The 12,146-nt window shown below is 33.7% G+C and overlaps 1 protein-coding gene across 1 annotated transcript; it reads right to left on the minus strand.

Moving 5' to 3' along the window:
* Nucleotides 1–134: 134 nt before the first annotated feature.
* On the minus strand, nucleotides 135–9,932 carry LOC111994024 (lysM domain receptor-like kinase 3). Its single transcript, XM_024025879.2, has 12 exons — nucleotides 9,302–9,932; nucleotides 5,659–5,686; nucleotides 5,362–5,369; nucleotides 5,073–5,240; nucleotides 3,651–3,853; nucleotides 3,196–3,285; nucleotides 2,582–2,675; nucleotides 2,341–2,492; nucleotides 2,129–2,220; nucleotides 776–914; nucleotides 581–679; nucleotides 135–497 (listed from the first exon to the last, which is right to left on the minus strand). Exons 1-12 carry the CDS (start codon nucleotides 9,930–9,932, stop codon nucleotides 333–335), a joined length of 1,869 nt encoding a protein of 622 aa, XP_023881647.1. The 3' UTR covers nucleotides 135–332.
* Between the last annotated feature and the right edge of the window lie 2,214 nt (nucleotides 9,933–12,146).

Raw genomic sequence — 12,146 nt, forward strand, 5'->3', positions numbered from 1 at the left:
GAAATAGAGGAACAAAATCAAGTAGAAGTTGGAACATCTCTATGCCTTAACATGAATTAATATGCCGAGCAAAGATATATAAACACCAGGTAAAAAACTCGCAGTGAATGGTGGCACAGAAAAATCTTGAAAAACTGAAGACAAATTGACATAAACTACTACACAATATCTACATTTCTTCCACCTTCCCTCAAATCACCTATGGTACTTATTGACAGATATTTACAGAGGATGGACATATCCAAAACAATTGTAAATTAGGACTTTTTCTTCATGAGGTCACTTTATCATTTATCAAGGCATGCATCACTAATGAGCATGAGTCTTCATGGTTATCTTCCTGTCATTAGATGGACTAGAGCATGGTTTTCATAGAAAGAACCAACATCCCAATCCTCGGTTGAAGATGAAAGTGTCATTAGTGCAACCACTATAGACCTCATGCTTGGCCTTAGTTGAGGAGTTTCTTGTGTGCAAGCTTTGGCAAGCTGGATAAGCTGCAACCAAATCAGCCATAATAGCTTTTTAAAAATAAGTTTTGTAGTCCATAATTGCATGTTTATTGTGAATGAGAAATCACCTTCCGGACTGAGTCAAATGGGCAATTATCGCCAAGTCTAGGGTCCACAAGTTTACGAAGATCTTCTTCTGAATCAGACTGGCTAAGAACATCTTCAAACTGAATCATATCAATAGATAAAATTAGGGTAAATTCTCATTTAAGCAATTCTCAAACTACATAAATAGTAAGAAGAGGAAGGGCAGAGTAAACAACCAAGGCAACAAGTCCAATTGATTCAGGAACATATTCATTTGTCTTGACAATAGCTTCCTTGCCAGATATTAGTTCATAGAGGACAACTCCAAAAGCATATACATCTATCTTTGGGGAAACATCACCATATTGAGCATATCTGCGCACAAAATACTGCATTCAGTTCAACTATCCTTTGTACAAGTCACAAACCCACGCAACATGGGAAACTGTAATATAATTATTTTATAAGTAGACAATGTAAATTTTTAGGTTAAATAGTGTATGTGTTATTTAAAAATATTTTCTATTTTAGCATTTATTTTTCTTTCCAAATATAAGTATAATGCCTATATTATTAAAAATTGAATTTTAAGTTAATATCGTAAATATTTATCATTTTTAGTGCTTTTTAGAGCCTATATCTCTAATTTCTAATACCTACTTTCTTTGTATGTTTTTGCCTAAAATTAAAGAGTTTGGCCTAATAGAATAAAATTTCATGCTTTTCAACCCAAAAATTAAGAAGAATAAAAATTTGAGCCCAAAATTGAATAAGGAAATCTACAAAAAGAATCAATTTAAGGCCCAATTAGTCCAAAATAGACCAAAAGTGCACCGAAATAGACACAAGGTAAATGAATGGACCGAATTGGACTAAAGTGGACTGAAGAGAAAAAATGGACCGAATTGGACTAAATGGACTGAAATGAACTGAATGAACTTATTTGGACTGAACTGGACTAAATATACTGAAATGGACCGAATGAACCGAAGTTGAAAGAAATGGATCTAAATGAACTGAATGGACTGACATGCTAGGTTGATGCTGTACAACAATAAATATTACGTTTCAGTTTTTAGATATTTTTTAATGAATAAAAAATGGGTAGGGGGCAACTTGATTTTGCTTTTAGATATTATATAGATAAGATTTTTTTGAAATATATTTCCTATTAGTGGTGTCTTGGTATATACCCAAATATAATGTACAAAATTTAAGCTCATCCTTGGAGGAGGAGAAAACTAATTGATTTTCTTTTTCCAATTTAAACTTAAAGGATTGTGTTTATAGATACTGCTCCTTCTTCTTTGTATGATTCAGATTATGAAGAACAAAGCTATCCTTGCGGCTAAACACTGCTAAGCAAAAGCTACCTATCTTGTCTACAAAATTAGCAAAAGAAAGGTTCAAGCATGTAAGCGCAGTAAATGCACCAGGGGCTCAGTATAATTCTTTTTTGTTCATGAATATGTAAGACTAATTACACCATTTTCAAATGTGAAAATTCGCAATTGCTGTTTCAAAAGAGTAAATAAATAAATAATGAAAAGTTCAAAAAAATAAGGAAAAAGAAAAAAGTAAATTCTTACTCTGGAGGCATGTATCCGAATGTACCCACAAGACGTGAGGGCAGCGAAGTACTTCCATATTCAGTCAATTTTGTTAGCCCAAAATCTGCAACCTGTACCAAAAAGAGTAAATTTTGGAATAATGAAAGATACTTCAGTGACACCATTAAAACAAAAAAGAAAAAAAGAAGTGATTTCAGTGTCTACTGCATCAAAACAAGCACTCTCACTACCTTTCCCCGGAAGTTCTTGTCTATTAGTATATTTGCTGATTTAATATCACGGTGGATGTAGACTGGAACAGTATGCTCATGGATGTATTCAAGTCCTCTAGCTGAATCCAATGCAATTTTCACTCTAGTTTGCCATGGCAATGGATCCCTCCCTGAAAACAAAAATACAATATACAGCCATGAACAAACATTGATAGAATGAGATGTTCACTTCAGTAAGTAGATGCATTACAATTCTCACCTGAGCCGCGCAGATGTTGACTTAAGTTGCCATTCTCGATATACTCATAAACTAGGAATAAGGAACCTTCAACACAATATCCTATTAAGCGAACCTGCATGAAGTTTTAACAGAAAACCAAACAATCACCTTAAGATAATTGAACAATGCAACTGGTATTTGGGCAAAATAGGCAATTTGATATTAACTAAGCAATCACAGAAAGCAAATACAGGTTTGACTAAAATTCCTGTTTCACAAAAAGTTTTTAATAGTTATCTATATCCCAAGTTTAAAGCTAGCTTTTCTCCTCAGAAAAGTGTCATATCAATGAGCATTATGTCAATGAAGTTCAAATAATAAAGTAAGCCAAGAACTTATGCTTGTCATATGCATTAACTTAGAATATGAATCATAAGTAACTTGCTCCAATATGATTGCACAAGGTACATAATCCATCAGCCATGGATGAAGATGATTCTGACCAAGTTTTCTAATGTATAATCTGCTCTAAATTCTCTAACCAAGTTGGCATGAAACCTCAGTTAGTAGTCAGATTTATTTTGACTTTGATCTGGTTAAATCTGCAAATATAAGTTGAAGTGATGAATAAAATTACAGGGAAAGAATATTACCAGGTTCAAGTGATGAACATGAGTTAAAACCTTCAGTTCAGCAAGAAATTCTTTTGATGCTTGCATATCCATCTTCTTAATTGCAGCTTTCTGCATGATAATAGGAGGAAAGAATCATTAGAATAATGGTTAAATATTTAATTCATGATATTTAAGCTTTTGGGATAAGTAGTAGCTTATCATGATATTAGAGCAAGTGTGAAAAACTGATATGGTTTTTGAATCCTAGAAGAGGACTATTATGACATACAATGTATTGAATTTAAATGACTTGATTCTTAAGTTCTGACAATATGGATGTCTACTCCAAAAATACCAAGAGATTTTTTACAGTCTCAGAGATGTTCGTGGACCTTTATAGGGCTCATGTTATGTCATGGTTTGAAGCTTTGAATGTATATAGGACTTTTTTTCTGAAATATGACAGCAAGACCAAAATGTAAGATTGAACAAACCTCTCCTCTTAGTTTTGCATAGTAAACGGATCCAAAGCCACCTTGCCCAATCTTATTATCCTGGCTGAAGTCTTTGGTAGCTTTTGCAAGCTCTTCATATGAGAACTCAACTGATTTGTCCACAGTTATACCTGTGAGCCCCTGCGAAGGAGCACCAGCAAAAGTAGCTGATTCTGATGCTTTCTCCGGGATACTTCCAGAACCTATTTCATGGGATAAGGACGTATCAATTACTAAAATGTCAATAATTAAAATTTGACATCTAATAGTGTACAAAATCTATGTCATTGCAAGAATGAACTCACTACATATGATTCTAAATTTTGTCCAAATTTGAGAGAACCATGATCATGCAATCTTTATATGCTTTCCTATTGGAACCTAAAAAAGTTTGACTCAATGACTGATGAGCTAGTAGGGCTGTTAAATGAGCCTTGTTGTAACTAAACTATAATCATGGCCATTAAGGCCTAGGCAAGAGGTGTTGGCTAAGAAACTAGAAGGCAATAAAGCGATAGGCACCAAGGGATACCTAGCATTGAAGTTTGGCTCTGCTTTTGAAGGCATTCAGCGTCAACATCTTGAGGGATGCCTCATTATAAGGCTTTATTAGAAACACAATTGTGGTTGGATGCATATGGTAAATGGGGTGTATGTTTCATGCATTAAGGCATTTCCCAGGACTAAGCTTCAACACATCCAATGTGCTATAAAATGAAGGCGTAAACGCTCTTACATAACTGATTAAATTCTTTGTGTCCAATGATCCTGTGTTGAAGCTGAAGGAGTTAAACGGCAAGAGGTGCAAAACGACAACAGTGACAGAGAGTCTAAGTGTAAAACGGCAAAGAAGAAAAGGAAAGGAAAACGCACCGTTTGATTTAGTAGGAGTTAGTTATTTATTATGCCACCTGTCACTGTATTATTGGTAGAAGTTTTGAGAGTTAGTTTGTGATTTTAGGCGCCAAAAGTCTCAGCCTCTGTTTTCATTCATGTATATAAGTAGATTGTAGTTGATTTTGTAACTGCTTGTAACAAATTCTTGATTAGTGAATACAGTTTTCTTTTCTCTCTCAAATTTTCTTTCCAAGCTCTTCGTGATTTTCTGGTTTTACATCCTGCTTAAGAAGTATCCGTTCTTCCAAATTCAGGATTCTCAAAAGTTGAGATATAAAATATATGTGATGGATGAATATCAAAGCATGGAAATATATGCAGACGAAAAGCGTGTTCCAAAAATATGTTTTTGAACTCATGACAGTAAATTAATTTGCTTTTATCACTTATCTAAAACACTCATGACATTTAACTCTTATCATTACTAATACAGAAATGGGTGACACTTACCATGATCATTTTAAATTTTCTTTCTAAAAATAAATACAATCGATGAGATAGTTTTCATCGTAGCAGAAGTATTACCAAGTCTATGTCGAACATACTGGTCTTGGGATACTGCAGGGAGAGTTGATGCTTCCACAACCTTCTTTTTCCTTCTATAAATCCCCAAATACAGACTAAAAGCCAAAATTGAAGCACCAGCCACTGCTGCTATAGATATGCCAGCAATGGCTCCACTTGAAATACCTGCTTAGAATACCACCACAATGTAAGGTTGAAAATTTCGGAATAATAGTTAAGTGATTAAATCCACACTTTCCTATTAGTATAAGCTTTTGGGATAAATAGTAGTTTATGGTGATATCAGAACAAGTAATCCTGAACTCAAATCGTGTCTCTAGCTTAAGCTTTTGGGATAAGAGGTAGTTTATCATAAATAACATCAAGGCCCATCTCTGCCTATCATGTTCAATCCCATACAGCAAAAGGGAGGACATACGATCAACATTAAAGAAATTTTCAGAGAAGACTCAATCACCTGTTCTGCAAAAAACAGAAAAAAAAAATGGTATGTGATTGTTAGTCAACTTGAATAAGTGTTTGAAGCTTAAAGCAACAATATAAAATTCGACTCAATTTGAGAGCATGACAAGATGATATGACTTACTTTAGTGGTGGATAGTTTCCATATTCATCTGCAAAATAAAAATAAGCCAAAGCTTCAGAATGATTGCTAGCAATGTTTCTACCATGAATAATTGAGATGCTTTGAAGATCAAAGACCATATAGCTACTAATATATGTTATGCAATCGGAGCAGATTGTTCAGCCTAAGTTTTTATCCTACATGTTCCTAATGCACAACAAAGTAACTCAGCAGTATCCCCAAAAGGATTTAACTAATACATGCACTTTTTATAAACAAAAATACTCAGTTATTTGGAAATAATTAATGTACCTCTAGTGCGTCGAACTATTCAACTATAAATCGTGACATAGCTTGTAAAGCCAACATTTATGTGTGTCAAGGTGGTACATATTTCACATGTCCCATCTTAGAGGGTGTTATTGTTAGAACTTAGAACGCACAAACCTAACGTAAATCTATGGGATACATGCACAAACAAAAAATCTGTGGAATACCTATAGACACACAAATGCCAATTTTTGCGTAGTTCACTCAAGATCAGGACTACGTCCACGTAGCTAAGAGTCGAGTAACTTAACTAGCACATTTTAGTATTTCCAAATGAAATGTTTAATTTCAAATCTCCCCTTCCCAACTTTTGAATTAAAAATAATAATAATAAATAAATAAATAAATAAACCACCCTACAGCCACAAAGTTGACAATTTGACCTTGTTTTATTATGATTTATGCCAGCTACAAAAGGAGTTACAGCCTTACAGGGATGCATATGCCAGCCCTATTACTAGGGCCATAGAACAAGTAAAATTATAATTATAAGTCTATAATATCTAGTGTTTGTTTGAGAATTGCTTATTTACATTTTGCAAGATAAAAAATTCAAAGCAGCTTATTTTCAAAACGCTAAAAATTATATTATTTAAAATAAAACTAAAACAAAAGATAAAAAGCAAACAAACACACCTAGTGTATTGTTAAATATCGGAAATATATCCAATAATTGTAACTACACCAATTTTCCCCTTGTTTATCAGCCTCCAAACCTCCAACATAACTAACACAGTAGAACAAACTCCACATAGATATTACATCATCTTACACTAGCTTTTCTGATGAACACAAACAAGAAAAATAAGGCCTATAATTCTACCAAATGTCCCCACTTCACTAGAATTTATTCAGTACAACGGGAAAATAGCCACGCTATCCTCACCACCAATAAAAATAAACCTAGTAACTCAACTAACACCTCTTGATATTTTCAACAAAGGCTTTCATGATTCAAATCCTAAACCCCCAACTATTAGTGTAAAAATTTAAAATACATATATATATATATATATATTGTCAATTGTAAATTTCAAGAAGTTTACTTAATCATTAAAACCCATAAGAGTTTTGTAACTGAATTGACACCTTTTGGTATTTCTAACATATACATTCAAAGTTCAAATCCACTTCCACCGATTGCAACTAATGGATTATTAAATAAAATAAAATAATTCTTAATCTCCATTCAACGGCACACCGTTTATCCCTGTTCTGCCCACCCAAAGGTACTGCCGTCTGCCGTTTAGATGCTCAAAACGAGCCGCCCAAAAAAAAGGGACGAGCCCTTTCCATAAGGCAAGGTGGACCAGGCTTTCTCCATCTTCGGACTTAAAATTTCAAGAGTGGTCTGATGGACCATTTGACAGCCCAAAGGTTAGAAAGCACTTAAATTAAATCTCGGTCTTTTGGGCCATGAAGGTTGATATTCTGTTTTTCATTTGGATTAAAGTGTAATAATCAGAGCCGTGACTTTGTTCTATCCAAAAAAAAAAATGATTCTCTCTCTCTCTCTCTCTCTCTCTCTCTCTCTCTCTCTCTCTCTCTCTCTCTCTCTCTCTCTCTCCACTGGAAAGGGCCCAAGGAGGCATGGACACAGCTAAGACTTGATAACAAAACAAATCCGCCACAATGTTTTTGGCTTCTAATTCCAAAATTTCAATGGCTTTGGTAATATAATAGTAACCTAAAATGTCACCATCACTTGTTAATTGTTATAATGGAAAGCTTTTAAAATATGAAAATTACCAATAAAATGTCATACTAATGAGCCAGAACTAAATGATTTTTCAAAACAAGACACTCCTAAAATTTGAACACCAACTAAAATATTAACTATTAAGTATACAATAAGGAGTAAGTATATAATGTGGAACCCTAACGGGGCATATATAATATACAATTGAGAAGTGGTACGTCTACAATATTTTTACAACATTTTCACAACAAATCACAGGTGGTTAATTGTTAATTGTTATTTATTCAAATTTGAACTTACCACTGAGATTACTTTTTTACCCCAACAATAACAACAAGTAACAACCTGCCACCTATGATTTGTTGTGAAAATATTGTGGATATAGTATTTCTCTATACAATTTGAGCAATAATATGTCATTACTAAATTGGATATTCATCGAATTTCATCAATTTTTTATTAGCTGCAACTTGGCTCCAAAATAAGCAATAATTACTTAGTCATCTTCAATCATGTATTAACTTGTACATAAACTAAATTAGGTAATGATGAACGTCATTGGATTCTTGTGTTTATCTTTTTTTTCCGAACATGTTCGAGTTATAGGTTCAGGGTTCCAAACATGTCGTATAATCCTAGTACTAAAAAATTTAATCTTATATATTAATTGTACTAGTAGTCCTAATTTATATTACAATTTTGTTGTAAGCCTAAGGTTTAACCTACCTAGTATTATATTTATAAATAAACTATATATATTCTTCATGAATTGTTAGATTGTATCAATCTTAAAAATTAAAATAAAAAAGATTGTAATATACAAAACTCAACGGTAGAATGTAGCTGTTTAAGATTGTAATAAAATGCTACGATAATCCCTATGTGTTATTTCTCTCTCACCTATTCTTATTTTATTCTTCATATTCTTTTTTTATATATATTATATTTTAATAAATTTTTAATTAATCATGATCTTTTCAAAAACATACGTATATGATTCAATTATCAAATAATTTTTTGTTATCTGCTTGTCCATATCAAAGCTCTTTTTTTTTTTTCTTTTTTTCTTTTTTTGAGAAACAAAGCTGTTAAGCATGGAATACGCTAAAAGCAAAATGATATCTTCTTAAATAGATGGTCCTATACGCACTGGCTGTAAAATGTAAATAGTAATCAATACCGTGTTGACGAGGCCAACTCAGACTGGTCTTTTTGACTGAAGAAGGTAGAACTCAGACTGGTCCTAGTCTTCAGTGATTGTCATTTTTTGAACAAGCCGAAATGCCAACCAAGAAAAAAGTACGAAACTCAGTGATTTTCATGATTCATTTGCCTAACTCTATGGTGTCATCTTCCACTGGCCGTGAGTCATGGAAAATAACAAAATTACTATAAGCTAACATGTGGCTCATCTAGATTTTACTCTTTTACACTCTGATCAAAGCCTATACTGATCACAACCATACCAACCAGCCCAATCAACTTATGTTCACTCAAGCCATTGGTGCCAACCCTTTTGTTTTTGTAGAAGTGTTCAAACTTAAATCACACGCACACATGCATATATTCAAGTAGTAGAAAATGTCATATGTTCATGATTATTTTTTACTATGACTTGTGACTTTGATTACTAACCTTTTGCCGGCACAAACACCAGACCATTCCCAGCACTGAAATTGGAACCCGGGTTGTACAACTCTAGCAAATGGGCTGGGACACCGGACTCCGCCGCCACGGAGGACAAATCCTCACCCGGCCGGAGTGGATACGTGGCAAACAACGCGTAATCTTTTGACACGTGTCGGTCTCCACACGAGCAATTAACCGTGACATTGATTGGAACATAGTCCGGTATCCGAGTTGGTTGATAACTATTCACTCTTTGCAACCAATCCTTGTTGGTGAGGTTAGAGTAAGGAAATTTAGCAATTGAGTCATAGGTATCACCAAATTGGGTTATGTAAGTAAAAGTGTGGCCTAAAAAGTCACCATTTAAGCAATCACATGAAAAGGGCACGTTAAGACGAGTACCAGTATTGATGCTATCTTTGTTAGATACTTTGGGATTGTATTTGAGAATTTCAGGTACTTGTTGGCTAAAGAGATCACTAATATATGATAGGTTTGTACCTTGCCGCACATAATATGAGCCTATAGCAAGGTGACAACCAGTGTTGCACTTGGCTTGGGTTTTGAGAATTAAAGAGAGAAAAATATGGAAGGAAAAGAGTGTGCTTGCTAGATTTCTCTTTGGAAGTAGGATCATTTTATTTTTGAGAGAGAGAGAGAAAGGAGTTGGGAAGTTTTGTGAGAGGTTGGAAAGCATTTGAAGATGGAAACATAGGCTGAATGGATTTATTGGTTTTGGGGTTTTGGACCTTTGGTATGTGATGGAATGGTCTATTTTTCTTTATTTTAATGGAGGTACAAATCATAGTTTGTCATTGCCGTCATGCCTTTGTCCATGATTAGTTGGTTAGAAAAATTATGTCCTTAATGGGGTTTTTTTTTTTAATTTAAAAATAAAATTTTAAATAAATAAAACTTTGAATTGTTTAGAAAGAAGAATTCAATTTCTTTTTTTTGATGAACAAGAATTTTGAAAGAAGAATTCAATTTCAGAGCGTTATAACGGGAAGAGAATAATTAATATAAACTATAAAGTATCTAACCCTGAATTAAGACTGGGTTCTATTGGGTCAAGTAGGGAGATAGGCTTATTAAATTACCATTGCCTACGTAAACTAGCAGGCCCATGTATTATCTCATCCACTTAAAATAAATAATTTTTTTTTTTAAATCTAATTGAGTCAAATCAATAACTTTTAAGCCCAAATCTCTCCTATTATATTATTATATTGGTTTAAATTAATAAGTACTCCACTAATCATAGAATGATCACCTAGTATTCTCATTTTTTATATACTATTATCTTAGCCACAAATCTCAAAAATCAAAATCACCTTCACTCACTGTCAATGAAACGTCCTTGTTTGGAAGCAGTTATACCGTGACTAATGAGAAAAGGGCAATGGTTATTATTTATCTTTTTTTTTTTTTTTTTTTNTTGACGAAGGTAAAGAAGTCATTTAATGCAGTCAAATAAATGCCTCGAACGGTTATAAGGACAGTTGTATAGATCGTTGGGAGCCCATCAAAACTTACATCATTGACCATGAGGCATTACCAAAAGAAGTATTAAAACCACCATAATAGCCACAACGGCTAGGGGTTACGGAATGTATATATACAACCCTCCTAGCACCAACATAAGGTAAGAAAACTCACTTAAAAGCACTCATAGTCATCTTGACATTCTGTTATTTTCCTAAAAGCTTTTTATACTTTGGCATTAGAGGCGTTGTGACAGGCACCACACCGGTGACCATCTCAAGAGATTGCTACTTTTATTGCCTCGTAAATGAGGATTGGGCTCCATCTGAACGTGTTTGTAATTACTGACAAATTTGCACCTCATCAATAACAAAAAGACTTATTTAAATATATGGCCTCCAAATTTGTTGGGACGCCAAAAGCATCCAACAGCATTGCAACCATTGGACCCCGAAGTGAATAAATGCTTCTCAGCCTTCCACGATGAAGGAAGAGCATGCATGTACGAGATCTCTCAATCTTTTTGGACCTAAAAACCTTCTCTGAGGCCAGATTGTTGCCAAGCTATCAAAGAGGTTGATGAGGATTGTGCCTTGACTGTGTGCGCGCGCTTCGAAAACCCGTTTTTACAATATAAATTGAATATATATTGTGCTCAAATGTCTCACTCTCACCACTTTTCATCATAATCATCAGCACCATCACCATCACCAGAACCATATTCATGATCTTCAGCACCAGAACCATCTTCAAGAGACTAATTTTGTTCGTCTTTTCAAGATTGAACTAGGCAATTTTTTGCTTTCTAGAAGTTATTGTTTTCTAGTAGTTATTATTTATTCATTGAAAGTATTTCAATGGCTTTCTCCTTTTACCTAGTTAATTTCAATATATATATATATATATATATTATGAGACTAAAATCCCAGTTTTTGAATTGTAACATGACTGTTACCATTACTAATAAACACTTTAGGATTTTAATAAAACCCTCCGCCCCAATTCTTATCAAATTAAGGGTTTGTTTGGTAATGTTGTTTTAGTAACGTTGTTTGTATTTTTTAGAAATACGTGTGGGTGAAAAAGTGTATTGAAATACGCGTGATGTTGTTTAAAAACTGAAAACTGTTATTAAAGTGCATGTACCAAACGGGTTCTAATAAGTGTTTATTTTTCAAGGATTTGGAGGTAAGAATATTTAAAGAGAAAAGTTAAATTGATGGCTTTACAAACTTAAAAATTGCAATTTCCATATGGTTAGCACTTAAAAAAAAAAAAAATTCTTTGCAATCCAACTTCTGAAGTCTGAAGTGCAAAATATAAGGTGCAAAGTACTGCCTCAACATTTTAGATGCCAGTGAATCTT

Source organism: Quercus suber, unplaced genomic scaffold (genome assembly GCF_002906115.3).
Source record: "Quercus suber isolate HL8 unplaced genomic scaffold, Cork oak 2.0 scaffold_168, whole genome shotgun sequence".
NCBI lineage: Eukaryota > Viridiplantae > Streptophyta > Magnoliopsida > Fagales > Fagaceae > Quercus > Quercus suber.

What these genes read in the sequence shown, in the direction of transcription:
- LOC111994024 (XM_024025879.2), bottom strand. Translation starts at nt 9,932, where the DNA reads ATGATCCTACTTCCAAAGAGAAATCTAGCAAGCACACTCTTTTCCTTC. An exon ending in CAATTGGACTTGTTGCCTTG is followed by an intron (nt 680 to 775) that starts GTTGTTTACTCT and finishes GATATGATTCAG; the next exon opens with TTTGAAGATGTTCTTAGCCA. An exon ending in CATTTGACTCAGTCCGGAAG is followed by an intron (nt 498 to 580) that starts GTGATTTCTCAT and finishes ATTTGGTTGCAG; the next exon opens with CTTATCCAGCTTGCCAAAGC.